Source organism: Megalops cyprinoides, chromosome 7, assembly GCF_013368585.1.
Source record: "Megalops cyprinoides isolate fMegCyp1 chromosome 7, fMegCyp1.pri, whole genome shotgun sequence".
In the NCBI taxonomy this organism is placed as follows: Eukaryota; Metazoa; Chordata; class Actinopteri; order Elopiformes; family Megalopidae; genus Megalops; species Megalops cyprinoides.
In genome coordinates, this window is record NC_050589.1 from 15,347,929 (window position 1) to 15,366,455 (window position 18,527).

The window sequence follows — 18,527 nt, forward strand, 5'->3', positions numbered from 1 at the left end:
CAACTCTGTGGCAGGAGCTACAGGACGAACATGACAAAATGAAGAGTGCGGAGTGCTTGAGTCTGCTTTCTTATGCCATGCAAAAACCAAAAAGTGTCATCCCCCCACCCCACCCCTCCAAATGTGTGAGGAAACAAACGGCTTCCCATTTCCGAAACTGAAACCTTAAACTGGCAGAGATTCTAAACCAGGCTCTCTTTAACTAATTGATGGAACTTGAATGTGACCCTGCAGGCCTTAAATGGCTTAACTATGATCTGGGTTATGAGGACTGGGGTTATGCAGGTGAATATTTGACTACCAGTGCCCACTACTCCAACACTGGGAGTGAATTTTCCTTTGATGCGAGGGCAGATTCACAGTTCAAATAGTTACAAGCTTCTGAAGTTCCCTGACAAGCAAATCCACAGCGTACATACAGTCAACAAAGGACTGCCACTTGCCTAGGGTCTGCTCATATTAATGCAGTAGAAGTTATCACAAAACATATACAAGTTTCAGAAAAATGTAAAAATCTCAGTAATCAATAACAAAGTAAACATATTTTAATGAGTCACTCATTAAGAATTTGCCAAAACAGAATCACTGAGTTTAAAAAAAAATCTTGAACCTGCAATATGATCATGAACGCTTTTTAGGGATGGTTAAAGACAACACTCTGGGAGGGGGTGTTTTACCAGGTCAAATGTCTGCAGAGGTGTCACCTCTGCCACAAATTAGAGCTCCCAACAAGACACTTGGCCAAGGCGTCAACTTAATGGCTGCTATTTTGGAAGTGGTTTTTCGGTTTGGTTTTATTGGAAAAGAGGAAACAGACAAGGGGATTTTTTTTCCTTTCATATGAAACAGAAGACTATTCTTGTGTGTTACGACAGCGACAGAGGGAGTGTAACTGCTTTTCTCGGTTCTGATTCATATAGATAGTGTTCACGTGTCTAACACAGCTGTGGGTTATCTGGAAACTCCCTCCACTGAGCGAGTTGCTATAAGCACCCATTGAGAAAAGAGAACAACAGAAAAAAAGGCCCCTATTCATAAAGTAAATTTAGGGCAGTCCAAGTTAGCAACCGTTTTAAGTGAATCACAAAGCTGATAAAAGCTATAACATTTTAACTGTTCCCAGTGTGGCAAATTCTTAGTGCCCTATAGCACTTGGGAAAAGGCACCCTTTAAGATTCCAGTGTCTTATGCGCTTAGCATGAAAAACTCTGACAAGTAGGTTCACAGATGCAGTGCCAAACCATTGAAATACCGGAACGTCCAGACACCGGTTTTAACGGTGAGGGGAAAATTACTGAAGTCCAGAAGCCATTACATAATGTTGAGAGCATGAATAGTGGACATGCCAATGTGATGATGTACTGTATGCTTAAAAGTTATCTTAATCGATGATATTCAGTGGGTTGTTTCAGCTTCAAATTCACTTCAGCTGCTACTGTACCACCAATTTAAAAAAGTGTCCTCAAACAATATATACTTCCTGCGAGCTGTAGCTCATAAAATAAATGGTTTCATTGACGTATAATCTACGTGCCATAAGGGACTGCCCTTTGTGTTAGTGCTGGTGTGGACTGATTTTGAAGGTAACTATGGGGCAAATGCCTGGAGCCATCTTGCCCCTGATCATGCCCAGATGCATGTCCCTCTTGCTCCCTCCGCCACTCCAACTGTAATGTCTTTGATAGCATGCACATTCCCCCTCATCTACTCTGTTTTTCAGAGTCACGTACGCTTTCCTCTCTTGGCCCCACGCCCTGCCCCGACCCACCCCAGATAACCCTACACGTCAAGCATCCGGGGAAATGTGTCAGTGGGGCTCTGAGTACAGACGTCATGTTTAGCCACCGGCTTCCGGAGCTTTCTCTGCTCAATCCTGTTGGTGCGGGGGGCTCATCCTTGATCTCGTCAGGGCCTGACGCCCAATCACCTCGATACGGCCTCGCACACTGGCTTAACAGCCACCTACACTCATCTCTTTAAATTCTCAAGAGATTTCATTTTGGAGACCACGTCCTACATTACTTGTAAAGAGTCCCCAAGATAGCCTGCCCTTTGATCTCTGTAATTCCCCCTGGCCAAACAGCCAAGCCCAGTGCAGTAGTGATGGTACAGTTATATCAAATAAAATTCCACCTTCAATACAAACGCAGCTGATCTGCTGTCTAAAAAGAACTGACCTGATCCAACAAGGAATGAGGCATGGCACATTCAATGGAGAGGAACTTCCAATGAACTTCCATGCACTCGTCGGGTGAATGATGTATTCTGGCTATAATGGTGGAAAATGGAAGCACTGGATAAATGAGCTATCATCATTTAAATCAGTGCAGCTGCAATGTCAGCTTCTTCCTGTTTGAAAGATGCCCCTCCCAAGGGTTCCAGCTGATTGGTAGAGCTCCTGTTCTGAGCAGTTCAATGTGTACTAGTGCTGTTGGGACGTGCATCTGTCATCTGTTGGAAAGCTGAGGGGCCTGCTACATGGGTGATGCCATCGTGCACTAAATCATGAGCTACTGTTGAAGTTTCATCCATTTAAACCTGAGTGCTATTGTAATCTCTTATAACACCATTCCACACAGTTGTCAAAATCTCACAGACCTACAAATGCCTTAGATTTTACACAACTCCTCAGCCATCCCCTCACTTTTGGGCAGCGCTTCCTGTTTTTTTAGGTTGAATGAAACGAAACAGGAAGCGCCTGGCAGAGGGGGGCGAAGAGGTCAGTGAGGGGGCGAGGGCCTGCAGCCGGCCGACAGGAGCGAGGCGGGGACAGGAGACGTGCAGGGGAGTACCTCGCAGCTTCTTCTGCCAGTTCATCTCGTTGAAGAGGTCCTCGGCCCGCAGGAAGAAGTCGTTGATCTTGCTGCCCTGCTCGTCTCGCTCGGTGGTGTAGTACACGCGCAGCTTGGACTCGCTGGTGAGGAACTCGCAGATGTTGGGGACGGGGAAGACGATCTCTTCCATGGTGCGATCCTGCCGCACGATCTGAACACAAGCAGAGCATAGTCATGGCGAGAGCCTCTTGCCTGGGGTCACATAGGCAGACCCTATACGAACCTGTTATCAAACATATACATTTTAGCATTAATTATAACTACAACGTAGTAAATATTACTATGTACTAAATAATTAAAACACAATAAACAATGAATAATGAGAAATAATGACATCTTGATGTCCTCAGATCTAGTGACATGATGGAACTCACTGAAATATCCCCCTTACAATAGGCGTGACAGAGGGTTGACGACATCTTAAAAGATGATTCGACCAAAAAAATGGGAAAAAAAGGATTTTGTATTTCTAACCTTGAGAACAGCTGGTGTAAATGATTTCACGTGACAAATCTAGCACTTTGGTATGAGCAGAAGCACACAACAGGAACGGATATGCGTCTCTGCGCCATGCCCTCTCTGGTTCATTACTGTGGCGAACGAGATTTTGTGCTTTCTTGACGGGAAAAAAAAATCTTCAGGTAAAAATTGTCACGTCCTCTGGATCATGAACAACATTGCTAATTTGGACAGTCATCTTGCCAAACTGTTCACCTAGCTGAATAATCAGCTTCCTGGAGAATATAGAAGCATATAGCAAAAACAATTTCTGTCATTTTTACATGCGACTACAAAACCTTGCTTGGTATTCTAGACATTTTCCTGTATTGCTCACGCATCTACCAGATCTCTCCATTCATTTTTAGTGGAGCCACAATGTCTACATACTATACAACAGTTTCAGCAGCATGTATATAACATATGTGTATGTAGGTCACTGAGTCAGAGGCCTTCAAAAAACAAAACAAAAAAGGCAAAAATAGCAAACTGTCAAGACAGCATAAAATTTCATTCACCACAGTAATGGGAGGAGCTGGTGTTACACCAGAGCTTGCGACTCCCACACCAATGGATTATGACATCCCACAAGCTTCAACGGTAAATAATTTGATTTCTAAACATTTAATAGAGAAGACTCCCCACAGGGCCATTCCAATTCCACAATTATATAAAAAAATTGGATGGTATTTCAGAATAGTCCCCAGCAAAGTAAACTAACTGACCCTGCTTGGAGGCGGACTTTGTAAATATAAGCCAGTTTATATTAGCCAGGGACTGTAGGGGAGTGTATGCCTACAGTAGCTGGCTAACTAACAAGCTGACCTTGAGCGATGGTTGTATGTAATGGTTGTAAAATTAAGCTTTTCTGCTTGGCTTGATAGCTAACCAGTGACAAGGGAATCAAGATAGAGTTATTGACAGGTAGTTAGCTAGCCAGTGATTTGGTTTTGCATTTTCTTATTGCCACTGTTTCCGTTGCATTCTGCCCAGTTCTTCACTTTGAGCCACTTGGTTCTCCCCTCTAGATAGCCTCACTAAGTATAACAAGAAACGCAATTTTATTCTGTGTTATTTTTGTCACAATGAGAGACACACACTTTCACTGTATTGGTAGCGGCATACATTTGAAATAGGGGAAATGCCTGTCTTTCAGTCCCTCGGCTCCACCGCTAATGAAACGGGGTGCACAGTGATGCAGATGTCAGACTTCTCCCATGTCCCAGAAAGGGTGTGCCCACAAGAAATGCAACAACCTCAAATGATGCACTTGGTTTCTGAACTAAAACCCCCCGATTTGTCACATGAAGAAAGAAAAAAAAAAAAACTGTCCTTAAGACTGGAAAAAATAAACAACATGTCCATTTTTGGTTTTCGAGCGGAATTCCCCTTTAAAACTGCGTGTATGTGTCACACGCACAGCTCCTGCACTGCCATACGCAAGCACGTTTGCTGTGCATCGCAACCTCCTGTTCGGCTTTAACAAGAACACGCAGGGAGGCAGCCTCTCTTTCAATCGCAAGGGTAAAGTACATGCGAGCGCGCATGCCAGTGTTGGTAAGCATTTTAATTCTTCTCTTTCACAAGGGGGGGGGGCAGCCACAAAAACAACACGACCATCAAATCTGAAAAGGCAGCGATTCAGTTTGTTTACTGGCGAGTCGGTTTAAACTTTTGGCTCGGGTTTGAAGAGCTGAAAAACAAAAACACAGATCCCCGCAGCGAAGAGCCAGACCGCAATCGGTCCGCTGCAACCAGTCTTCCGAGGAGAGGTGTTCCGGGAGGAGTTCGGCTCCTCCCCCTCTTTCTCCCCTTTCCGTGAAGAGAGACGGCTGAACCGGATGAGTGCAAGCACCCGAAGGCGTGGCACTGACCTCAATCTGGGCTGTGTGTTTGGCGTAGAACTCCAGGGCCTCGTCCCCTTCTCCATTGGCACCTCCGGGTTTAAGCATGGCCTGCAGCTCCTTGTTGTGTCGTGCAAGCTGAGGGCGGGGAGGGTCAAAGGGTTAGGGAGGTGCACACGACACCACAAAGGTTAAGGCAGGTGCAACACCTCTGAGAGAAGCAGCTCATGGTTGTTCAAGTTGTTAAAGGTTGTTAAATTGACTGCACTGCACCACTGTGGTTTTTATGAAGGATGCTCTGTTTACAAGCATTTCAGACCTCTCTCCACCCAGCGCCGAAAAGACATAAATGTCTCACACATCCCCCAGCTGACCTTTATCAAGTATCAAGTATGAAAGACTACAACAACTTACTGCCATCTGCTGACTTGCTCTTTGCATTTTAAGTTTTTTTTTATTATTTGGAAACAAACCATTAAGTTTCCCCCAACAAGGATTTTCACAATGCTTATTTTTACCTTCCAGTTTATTCTGATATTCACTGTTTTCTACAGCTGTTCTTGAAGAGAAACCACCCGTTTCTGCACAAGGGGGTGTATTAATTTGGCAATTAATTTAGTGTAATTTGGCTGGCATGGAACATGTATTACAGGGTGTTTACAAACTTCCAATGACAACCACACATACATAGCTATAAAATCGTTGCAGCTATGGGTGTGTGCTTGCATGCATGTGTGTTCAATAATAGTTCTCAAAGGAACCCGGGTTCTCCATAGGAGCCATTTCATCTAGAAGTGCAGTGAATATGCAGGATCCCCTCAGGGGATACAGATGCATCTAGTGTCAGTGTACATGTGTGAGAGAGTGTGAGTGTGAAAACCTCCTGCACCCCCTATATTGAGGAATACCTGTATCCAGAATTCCTTGAACTATGTACTAGGCCAGAATTTTTTGGTACTGTATATATCCAGCTGTATGAATGTATAATTTTAACAAAATATGGAAAAAAGTATGAATTGTAAGTCACTGTGCATAAGGACCGAATAAAGAAAATACAATTTCATCATTATTAAACTTTGATCCAGCATTAGCCAGGCCCATCCCAACTTCATTCTCTGCCCATTCCAGGCCTTAAGACAGTCTTATCTCGGAGGCTGTTTTGTTTGTGTGAGTGGGAGCAGGAAGGGACTAATGAGCATAGCTGAACAGTGGATATTTTCTCCCACTGGAGCGAAGTGGTGCCATGGTGCGGCTATGCTGTGAAAAGACCCCGTACCTGATGGGCGAGGATGTAGATGTTGTGGCCCACGTTCCGAGGCGAGGCAGCATGCTCCTCCCCGTTCTCCTCCTCCTCCTCGGGGTCCTCGAACTCCACCTCCCCCTGCATGTAAGCCTTCTTGATCACCTCCACCTGCGAACGGCAACCGCAGTGTGGCCGTCACGCGTGTGCTCTACACACCGGGAGATGCTCTGTGACGTGCAGTTTCTGTTGTGGGAGAAGATTGGAGGCAGCCTGGTGCTCTGTTCTGAGCTGGACCGCAGACAGCTTCCTGAAGTCTTTATTCTAACATTACTCCCACCTCTAAATGAAAACAACTGAGTAGTGAGAGGTTTCAAAAAAATAAATAATTGACCCTAGACTGAAGTCCTACATAAACAGCCCTAAAGAGCACTCAAATGAGCACTGCCTTAAGGAAACTGTTTGTGTTCTGAGATGTGAACAAGGAAAATGCTCTCCTGGCTGAAGCGGAAAATGGACGGAGATGGAGAGGAGCGGAAGGGTGCCATTGGTTCGGACTCCTGTGCCTCGCCTGAGGAGCGAACCAGAGACTGCGAGGGTGGACCACTGAGAGGTGTGAAGTGGCACATCCCACACTCAGGAAATCCTACTGCTCCAAGCGGGAGTGCTCTTCTCCCTCATCACAGCCCCTCAGAGGGGACTGAGTGAGGTTCATTTCGCAAAGTTCAAGTCAGGAGAAAGGACCTATCCATCGCCTGCTATAATTTACACCCCCTCAGAGGCAAAAGGTCCAGTTCTAAGTCAAATTCGGTGAGCAGCCTTTGCATATGGGGTTAAAGTGATGGGGCTGCTGGACTCACCAGCTCCTTGGGCCTCATGTTGTACAGAATCCTTTCTGCGTTCTCACTGTCGTGACGGCTCTCCATGATAGCCAGTAGCAGCTTAGAGGCATTGTTCTGGGAAAGAAAGCATGAGAGAGAGAGAGAGAGAGAGAGAGAGAGAGAGAGAGAGAGAGAGAGAGAGAGAGAGAGAGAGAGAGAGAGAGGTGACTTCTGTGGCCTTCCCTACAAACACAAGCTGCAGCTCCTTTTGTCGAACTGCTTGAGCTGATAACCACTTTCTCACGCAGACAGGAGATGAAGCACGTCTCCACCACCTAACTGCAGTGCTCCTTTCCAAATAACCAGAGTTATCATTAAGCAGAGGCAGGATAAATGTGAACCCCAAAGTTAAATGTACTACTTACTATGTATGAAAATGCATGTAATTAGACCTGATGAAACACCTGTATAAATATGGCAGAGTGAAATACAGTTAGTTTCTCCCTTTTTATTCCAAACAAAACAAAAAGTCTCCCGTAGGTCTCTGTGGAATCAGTGATTTACAGATGTTTATTTTGGCAGCGGAACAGCACTGAAGATGAATGAGTTCTCCAGGTTGAACAGCAACTGACAATTTCACCTCCGGTCCCCATTGGTAGTGGGACACCGGGGCACAGATGGTGCGCATGTGTGGGATCTTCAATACAGTTGGCCAGTTGACCCACCTTTAGCTTCAGTACCAAGTCGATCCTCTTCTTCCCCAGTGGGTTTATGTCGTTGAGTATGAGGGCAATGATGATGTCGATTCCATTTGATTCGTGAGTGGCAATGCAGTTCTAGAAGACGACATGGTGTGCAATCAGTGGTGGCAGGGAGTACTAATTGATCACAAAACTCCTTCACTGTAACGGTTCTCAACTTCAGTAGAGAGGCCCAAAGGAAAAACAAAATGGCTGTATGAGATAGTTGCTCTTCAGCAGAGAGAAATAATAGCTGTGTAGTTACATGAAATGGCAACAGTATACTCTGAATACCTTGTATACTATGAAGGCCTTTGTAATATACAACTGCAGCATACAAATTTGGTTTGAATTTAAGACTCCCTTTTTCATTTGTAAAAGGTGTTCAAGAGATTAAATAATGCAATTAAATACAATACAAATACAACTTACCACCTGCTTAAACCATTTTCTGAAAGTAAAGAAAAGTATGGCCTGAATCTGGACCCAAGCTATATCATACTCTCATGCAAGAGTGGGTAGCCTGGACAGTGTTGAGAACCGTCCTTTTATGACATCAACAATGGGTATTACCATGAAATAAAAATAACAAAACAAAGCAACACTCTGCACCGACACAAGTTCAATGCCTGGAACCACCTAAAATTATACAGTGAAAGTGAGCTTTTGAAATACTGACAAGTGCGGAAATAATCCTCTAATTATACAGCCCCAGAACCAAAGTGAGACATTTTTAATTACAATGTTACCAACAAGACATACCCTGCCATTATGGCTCCAAGATATCAGTTTATACAAACAAGAGAGCATTCACATGTGTGCTTTCATTATACGGTGTGTAAAAACAAACACTTCTGCCAAGGCACATCATTAAAACAGATCATAGCCAAACGCACTCCCAAAGTTACCAGATCTCACTTCTTTGTGGGTAAACAACTTCACAGACTTAGTGCAGTTGGCCCCGTAAACTGTGTGAGCAGATGCCGATCCCCGGGACCGGGCCCATGGTCTGACCTGGTTCTCGTGGCAGGGGCCCTGGCAGTACTCGGTCAGGCTTTCCACGGTCTGGACGATGAGGCGCACGTTCTTCTCGTTGATGTAGAGGCCGAGCAGGCCCAGGCCACCCGTGGTGCTGCCGCAGATGCAGTCCAGGAACTGCAGCGTCTCGCACACCAGGTTGTAGTTGTTCTTGTTGTTCTGGCAGCGCAAGAAGTTCTGGTAGGGAGGGGGAAGGTGAAATGAGAGGGGCCTGAGCCGCCTTGCTTGCATGCACCTCAGTGAATGACCAGAGATTCTGATGGTGAATGTAGAACAGAGACACAACGCATTTACTGCTGAAATCAGTAGAGATTGTAATAATTAGTCATGATGTCTAAAAGGATGCTTTTTACAAGCTTGCCTCCCTTGATACCTGAGACAAGCTACAATTTACCGTTCCAACAGTTCTGCAATCTGCATCTGCAATGTAGTCCTATTTCCTTTCTCTTGCCTTTACTCCCTTTTCATCAATCAGAGATTGGAATCTACTACGCCTCTGGAAGGTCTGACATGCACACTTATCTCGATTTAACAAGCCAGACTTGAGCAAGCACAACCATATTAATCTTAAACAGGTATCATGAAACAAAGCTAATGTGACACTATTTCAAACCACATAATTTGCACTGATCCTGATTTACTTGACACGTTTCATGGCACAATGTGCTATGCTACAGTGAAACTGGGTTACTGAAAACACAATCCTGCCTGATTGTGGCCTTAACACATATGACCTCTATTAAGAATGTTAAGGTGAAACCCCCCCCCCCCCCCCCAACCCCCAAGAGAAATCACAAAATTCACAGATGCTTCAATTTGGATTCTACTAATGAGTTCCCAAATTTGGAATTAAGGCATACAAAGGGCTCTGCCAATTATTAAAATTCTTCAAGGTGTTTTTTATGATTACAAAATATAATCAGAATTCCAGCTCTATGAAAAAAGCCATGTCACAAATAGAAGCCAGACTTGAAGGACTGCGTATCACGTTGTGCTGTTGTGAGCCCAGACAGAAAAAAAAGTTTGATATTTTATAGATTTGGTATTCTTAAATGGTGCAACAAAAGCGAAGGCAAGATGACTTTCAGCCCTTAGAAAAAAAAACTGCATGGTGAGTCACCTGGTAATCATTCAGGTGTTCAGCTAATGGCAGGATTACGCTGTGACAAGTTGGACATTTTCATTTTTAAACACCTCAATGGGATTAAATCGTGATTAAAATGCTTTGCAGGCTGCTGACATCTAGTGCAGGATCAATGCGTGCAGTCCTTGGAGAATAAACCAAGCCCACACAGACAAGACCAAAAAAAACAAAAAAACAAAAAAGTTTCCATCTCAAAGACTGGCTGTGCACTGAGGCAGAACCTCAGCCTGTGTGTGCTACAGAAACCTATCCTTTCAATGAGAAAGACACAGTTTCCAAGATAGAAAGCTCTCTGGCTAAGCTACAGATGCTCTGCCTCTGGGCTACATTCATAACTTGAATTATGAATTCATTAGGGTTGTTCAGGCAAAGGACTGCATTTATGAGGCAAATATGTCCTATAAAACATATGTATTCACATCTGAATTACACATATACCATGTTCTTTGCATGTCTGTATCCATATATTATATTCCCCCAGATATGAAATTTGACATAGTTGAAGCATCAAAGAAATGCTGTGGGAGATCTTCAGTCATCAGGTTCCCTTAAGACATATCATAAGCAGCTAAATGTGTTTAAAATAAACTATTATATGGATAAATTAATTTTTTTCAAAACATTAATAGCTGTTCTTCATAGGCCCCTGGCTCACAGTAGGCTCACAGAGTTCTAGATTCAAGAAACAATAATCTATATGTCGGGCACATTGCAAATAAATAATTTGCGGCAATGACAAGGTCCAGCCCTCCACCATTGTTCAGGCTTGTTTATGCATCGCCCCCTGCTGGTGGGCTGACCTGCAGGTCGCGGTTGTGGTTCTCGCACAGCAGCTGCAGGAAGCGCAGGATGGGCCCCATGATGGTGATGACGAAGCTCATCTCTCCGTCCCCCTGGCTCTTGTCTCCCCCGCTGGGGTGCCCGTCGGTGGAGGCGAAGTGCTCCTCTGGGTCGGCCTCTCGCCGGTACGAGTTGTAGGCCTTTTTGGTGGCAGAGGAGGCCTCCAACAGCTGCTCGCGCACCTCCTCCGTTACCACGACGGCTGCGTCCTTCACTGCTCCCACCGGGGGGCCGGGGTTTGGGGGTGGGGGGAGAGACCGGGAACAAACAGTGAACTTGGGAAGAACAAACTGTATAGCTGAAGAATTCCGCCATCAAAACACTGCGGGCTTTTAAAACAAACATGTTTTCCTGATAGGAACTGCCTGTTGATTGCTGGGACTTCATTCAACGCTTTTCTCAATGCACATGCTGGGTTTTGACTATCTGTTGGGGAGAACACTGTGGGAATTTACTCAGCCCTCTGCGATTTTTCATGTTCATGACGCAACAGGAATAAAAACATGCTGAAAAGAAGACAAAAAACCATATAGGATAATACTTCCAGTTAAAATTGTTTTAGAATGGTATCTGTAAATTACAACTATTCACACAAACTTAATTTTAATTAAGAAAACATGAGGGTCACATATATTCGCACCTTTAACTAATCTTTAAAACAAAATCTAACAAAACAAATCTACTCCAACATTCAGCTTATGGGAAGTTCAATGGAAGCTTCTGGAACTATACACAGACATCCAAAGGCTTTCTGTTTCCCTGTGGTATAAATGGAGTTGACACAGGAGAGATTCATTAGCAGCATGCACTATCATGGTATAGGTCAGAGAGCTCTGAAGACTGCAGATAGGCCGCAGATAGTCACTGACCTTCACAAGTGTAAAGATGACAATAAAGGGATTCACAGAAAGTAGATTCTGCTGCTTTCCACTGTAGTGTCCACTGTTTAGATATTTAAGGCTAGCAGTACAGTTGTAACTCTGTCAGGAATCCTACCATAGGCTGTGAGACAAGTGTTTTGGGAGACAACTACATATCCAAGGCTAACAGCTGGAGATCTCTTCAGAAAACTGGCTTCAGGCATCAGAAAGAAACATTTATGGTTGCATGCATGACTGTTGCATTGACTGTGCTTCAATAAAGAAGCTTTTTTTGAAGGCAGACCACAAAAAGAGGAAATTTCAATTTGCAAGATAACCAGAAGCATGTCTCATGGTCAGGTAACATGAAATTGAGCTTTTTGCACATGGTCATCTGCTTTATGTTTGGTGTAAAAAGGTGAATATGTATGCTGAGAAGGAACCCACTGTGAAATATGTTGAAGGTTTACTAAGTTTAAGGTGGGAGGATGATTATGTTTAACGGTTGTTTTGCATCTACTGGTCCTGCAGTAGTTCCTTGTTAGGAAAGAGGATATTATGAACTCCAACACATTTGGCCAAAAATGTGATCCCCTCTGCCAAGGCACTTGACTGAAAATGGATATTCCAGCATAGCAGTGACCTACAAGCTAGGACTCATTCAGATCTATAAAGACATGGTGGCATAAACAAAACATAAACATTCTCAGCTAATCATCTCCACCTCAGTCCGACCAAACATTCAAGGGCTTAAACTCAAGAAAGGACTCCACAAACAACAACCAAAAGATCTGAAGGACCTCAAGCAATTCTGCCAGAGGAGGCAATTCTCCTAGATGTGCCAGAACCTCATAAAACGCATGACCAAAAAACAAAAAACAAACAAAAAACATGACAGTGTTGTGTCAGCGTCATCCAAGGCCAGTGCGTGACTTACAAAATACCAATAACATGGATGTGAATAACAGTGACCCTTGTGTTTTCTGGAAAAAATCCATTGCTTGTAAACAATATGACCGTACTCTGAAATAGTATAATGCGAGTAGTATAATAGTACACTATAGTATTAAAATAATAGTATAACAACATCAAATGCAAACTGATATTTGGATGCTATGCTACTTTATAAAGCATAACCTATTTATTTTGTAAGCAGAAAAAATATTGAATGTGTAGATGTTTCTTTCGCAACATATAATTGCTCCTATTTAGCCAGGGATATCAGTAAATGTTTATGGCACTGTACGTGAGTAAAATCTTACATCAAACTTAAACACAGGGACATGTGGCTATAATTCTGGGGGGGGGGTTACTAGACATATTCCAAAACAGTGTTACTGTTGCAATGCGTGCACCTCAGCAAAGTGTGTTTCAAAGGCCAAAGTGTCTTTCTCTGTAAAGTTCAGGTGACCTTTGCACTGACATACAGTACAAGTGCTTCCCAACATAAATAAAACAAGATGCAAAGAGATCTCATTTTATTTGTGCGTTATCTTATTTTGTCCTGTATTGTCTTGTGCCAGAAAGAGACTGCCCTCTATTTGCACAACGCCCATTTCCAGTTTGCTCTCCAGGTGACCCCTGACCTTTCTTCCGCAAGGGCATGTCCCTGTCCAGGTTGTCGTCATCCTTCTTCTTATTCCCGAGGTCACTGGTGTTGACCGTCACTGTGGCCTTGATCTCCTGCTGGGCCAGCTTCATCCGATCATAGAAAACCCTGAAGAACGTTTCAGATTTCTTGTCTTCTGTAAGACGGCAGTAGAAAGAACGCTACAAAAAAATGTAGATAAATAAAGAGAGGAAACACAAATAGAATTTCAACATAATAACATACAAATATTTGATTTCATGTACTTACACTCGGTAATGTGGAATTTATATATTCAAGCTGCATTTTATTCTCATATGCTACACATTTACCTACTAGTTAACACAAAATTATTCTGGATAAAGCTACCTGCCAAACTAAATACCATACTCCTAAAAACACATTTTCACTGGAGCCAAGAGTTGTCATTGCCAGGCAAAAGCATGCCAAAAAAGGTGTTTGGGCACTCCATATTAAAATGTCTGCCTCCCTTATTCCTGATTCACTTGTTAAAGTCAACGTTAACATTCTGCATGACTGCCTTGCACTTTGAAGACTTCAAGGTGAAGATCAGGTTGTGAAATCTTTACTGGCCCTCTTCCACCTCCTTCCAGCTATGCTGCGGTTATATAACACTTTGCAAACTACCATGGAAACAACCTTGAGTGACCCGTGTCGCTCACCTGATTTTCACAACACCCGAGTTACACCATTAACCTGCTCCTCCCGGGGAGACTGTGGCCACAGACGCGGGGCTGAGGCCAGCCAGGTCGCTGAAGTTAATCTAACACTGGCAGACTGTGAACTTGGGAGACAAACAGCTCGATACAAACCCCAGGGCACTATCTGTAGGGGACCCATCTGGGATAGCTGCAACTTAACACACATGTCTCATCAACAAGTAGGGTGAGCCCATTGCATAACCAAAGATCACTGAAGGGAAAAAAGGAAAAAAAAAAAGCCCCCCCCCATTAATACTGGTTTGATTTACTAACAAGCCGTGGTGTTGCTGTGCAGCTACTGGGACGAAGTCATACAGATTTTTTAGAGAAGCTTTTTGGTAAACATTTTTGTGCCCTGCGCTGTATGCATGCAGAGTATGCCAATGTGGGACACTATGTTGTTTTTTTTTTTTTTCCTTTTGCAATTGATATAGCTTGTCCCATTTTCACTTAACAATCCTGACTGCATTACATAAGGCCTGTAATCTGCTGAGCACTTACTGGAAGATTTACAGAGCTGCAACACACGCACATTTACACTGGTGGGAAAAAAGAGGAGGAAAATCCTGCCCTACATATCAGTTCCGGCACGGAGTGAGTGCAGAAAACAGGGGGAAGGCAGGAGGCGGGAGAGTGAGTTATCAGCTGGTATCTAGGCCAATTCTGAAAGCCTGTTGCATAACCAGCCTGATTTCCAGGTTAGATCTGGGCTTAGTCTCTGTTAAACCAGAGAAGGCCCTGCACAGGCCAAAGTGGCTGAATCCCAGCTCTAGTTGAGTTCTAAAGAAAGATACACATATATACACATATAAATATATTAAAAAAAAGAAACTAAAGACTTGATGTCTAGACTGATAGAGATTTCAGTCTGAGATTGAGAGAAGCTTGCCAGATTGGTGCTCCACCTCAGATAAAGCCTGCAAAATGTACGCTCCACCTTCATAAACAGAACTGTCCTGTATGTCAGATTATGCCATTTATGAAAGGTAACCTTCTTCTTTTATATCACAAGCATATTGACATGTCTATCGCACCAAAGCCTGCCCAAACTCACACAAGATAGCTAGAAATGTGTGTTGATAGAGCATATAGCTAATCATTACACACATGCAGAACATGAGGATTGTATACTATGCACAGATCACATGCAATCCAGCTGTGCACACAAGCATGCAGTGCTACAGGTAGCCTTTAAGCAATCTGCCATGCAGATCTGGCAACCTTCCCTACACAGGAAAAGGGCTGGCTCACCCGGATATCAACCTACAGTAATTCCCCTCCAGGGAGGGTTTCATGCTTCCATCCCATTTCCTGCTCAGCGCCCAACATTTTCACATTTCTTTTCTTTTTACTTTTTTGTGCATAAAAATCAACAGAAATGTTCTTTTAGAGGCATTATATTGAAAGAGATGCTCCAATTCAATGCCTGTATGGTGTATTAAATCTAAGCTTCTGGAAGAATGTTAAAAGGAAAGAAAACAGATTATGTAACTGACTGAAGAGAAAATGCCGTAATAAGGTTACTGAGCTGTAAAGTGCATGACTCCGTTGCAGACAACAAATCACTCAAGATCTGTCACACGACTGGGGTGATGTCATCAGCTGACCTGGACAGAGACAGCAGGCGGAAAACATCACAAAAAAACAAACCAGCACTTTCAGTGTCAGCAGCAGCTTGCTCAAGCATGACATCTTTATGTTTCTCTGCCATAAACTGTACATTGTATTTGTTGTGCTCATAGCACTACGCATCACATTTCAAACGGGGGTGGGATGTTAGTGTAATTTCACCACACATTACCTACGGGAAGGTAATCAGAGCACCTGACAGAACAGGTGAGAGTAATGCATGACACAATAGGCAATTTCTGTTTTGCAATGGGGCATGTGAGAATAAACTATGGAGAGGACTGGATGGCATCATGACAGAACGAGAGAAGTCAGATACAGAATTGTGTGCACGAGTTCATTGAGAGACTCTGCCACCCGCTCCACCGCCACGCTCTGGTGCTGTGCCAAGCACAAGACCCCCTGCACGTATAGCCACTCTGCCATGGCCATTACAGCCTGGCTGTGCAGCCAGCACAGCGGAATAAACTGCCTGATGACACACAGGCAGGCAGCAGGGAGGGTTTAATTTAGCCATAGTGTGAGCGGGCACGCATCTCCCCAGCAACCTGTCACTTCCACACATATCGCCCCCATCTGCTCACATAACGTGGCCCTCACGCTCACTGCGCGCACGCTCTCACACACACACAGACACAAACACACGCGCACATGCACACACACATGCAAACAGAACTCACACATGCACACAGACATATATTGCAGTACAGCGGTGGGTTGGTGTCCCCTGTGGAGACTCAGAGGCCCTAAGCCGGATGGACCCTGCGAAGCCCCTGGGGAGGGCGGTGGGAGGGGCCCGGTGGAGCTGACAGCAGTAATAAGGCTGGGATTACGCTGTGCCTTCCCTGCAAACTGCACTCCTCCCGGGAGCCCTGAGCCTCTTACATAACACACAGACACACGCTCGCTTGCCTGCCCGCCCGCACGCACGCACACCAGCGCACACACCTTCGCGCTCTGCCTGGAGACCGGGGGGGGGGCAGGGAGGGTCAGCTGACTCCGTCAACCGGGGTCGGTCCGCAAACGCACTGCAGGACCTGAGGGGACTGTGTGAAAACTCCTGTTCTCATGAGTGCAGGAGGAGCTCTGGCACAAGCTCCTAAACACACACCTCTCAGTCACTCCCAGGGTGTTCCCCTTGCTGTATGTTTCTGCACTTCAGTCAAGCTACATCTATTTACAGTAAATGTGCATTATTGGATATTCATATATTGGATATAAAACACAAAACATCAAAAGCAAATGCAGGAAGAATATTAATACATAAATATCGACGGTGTCTGGAAGTTTTGGGTAACGGCTGCAGCTCTCAGGTGCAGGGACATGCCAGGGGCTTTAGAGCAGGCGTGTCTGGAGGAGTCTGATCCCCCAGCCCTGTGAGAGTGGGGAATCTCTCAGCTTGAGAGGGTAGTAGAGAAGGGGAGGAACGTTGGGTGGTTCCTGCTGGGTTAATATTCTTCTCTCTGGGCTGGAACTGGTATAATGGTCACCTCTCCGAGGGAACCATCAGGCGTGTTTATTCAAACTCTCTCCCTGGTGACCTAGAACAGTCTATGAAGGGTTTCTCTCCATCTCTCAAAGAGGATCCCCCTGCTTCTGAGTAACTGTGCTGCATATCATCACTCAGAATTTCACAATTTCTGATGTGCTATCGACTGCTTTGAAGCACTGCATCCCGAGCCAGAGGGATTGATTTCATATCAAAGCGGTGGACGGAGCTGTAGAGCGCTAGGGAGGAGCCGGAGGGTTCCCGCCCTGCGACGGGCCCTTCCCCCCGGACAAACCACATGGCAAAAATCCTGTCTGCCTTTTTAGAGACGGTCCCACAGTGGAGTAAGATTTTAGCGAAGGGGAGGCGGGGGCGGTCTATTCTGAAAAACAAGGTCATGCCGCATCTCTCTCTTTTTTTTCCTCTCTCTCTCTCTCTCCCTTCTTCCTGTCCCGACACTTGGCATCAACAAAGGGACGTTATATAACAGCTATTTATAACCGCTCTCCAGGCAGCCTTGCGCACGGCGGAAAGGGGGCTGTAATCAGCGGAGGGCTCGCTCCGCTCAGCGCCGCGCCTCCCCAGGCTGGCATTAGCGCCGCCGCGCCGGAGAGGAGCGGCTAACGGAGCTGGCACCGGGTGGGCGGGTAGCCATTGTCGGTGGACTCGGGGAAGCAAATGTCATTCACAATATTTCTCTCTCCCTCATGCGCGCTTTCCCTCTCCCTCTCACACACACACACACACACACACGTCCGTATCAGGAAGTGCCTATGGGTATTTCCTGCTGGTCGTCTCTCAGCTTCGCCCACACTGTCTGTCTGGAAATGGGCGTTCAGGTCCAGGCTTGCTCAAAGGTCACTTTGTGCGCCAGTCAGATAGCCTGGGAGAATTCATTCGTACTTTTGTGGCTCTGGACCCTGGACTTAAGATTCAGTCCTTGATAGACAGGATGCTGACTTCAGTGAGCAACTGAATTGCACCTGACAGTCCAGGTAAACTGATTTATCATGGCAAAAATGAATTCAGCTAAATAAAGAGCCAAGGCAGACCAAACGCTTGACGACTATGACCCGGTTCCCCCAGGCAGGATGAGAAGTCGTCTCTCCCTCTAACACGAGACTGAAGAGACTTATTTGTATGGGATCCTACACTACATGCCATAACTGAGGGACCCACCAGATTTCTGGCTTCGGCATTGCTCCCGGGTCCCTGAATGCAGGTGCAGAATCGTAAATGA

General features: G+C 45.0%; 1 protein-coding gene across 2 annotated transcripts in view; it reads right to left on the reverse strand.

Annotated features, from left to right (window-relative positions):
- Positions 1-18,527, reverse strand: part of LOC118780774 (inositol 1,4,5-trisphosphate receptor type 1) — a 120,547-nt gene that overhangs the window by 21,955 nt on the left and 80,065 nt on the right. For both annotated transcript variants that reach the window (XM_036533457.1, XM_036533456.1), the window contains 8 exons: positions 13,446-13,629; positions 10,960-11,213; positions 8,992-9,192; positions 7,963-8,073; positions 7,277-7,372; positions 6,453-6,587; positions 5,207-5,314; positions 2,793-2,985 (listed from right to left, as the gene is read on the reverse strand). In XM_036533457.1, the coding sequence (XP_036389350.1) occupies positions 2,793-2,985; positions 5,207-5,314; positions 6,453-6,587; positions 7,277-7,372; positions 7,963-8,073; positions 8,992-9,192; positions 10,960-11,213; positions 13,446-13,629 (1,282 nt within the window). The remainder of the gene's footprint in view (positions 1-2,792; positions 2,986-5,206; positions 5,315-6,452; positions 6,588-7,276; positions 7,373-7,962; positions 8,074-8,991; positions 9,193-10,959; positions 11,214-13,445; positions 13,630-18,527) is intronic.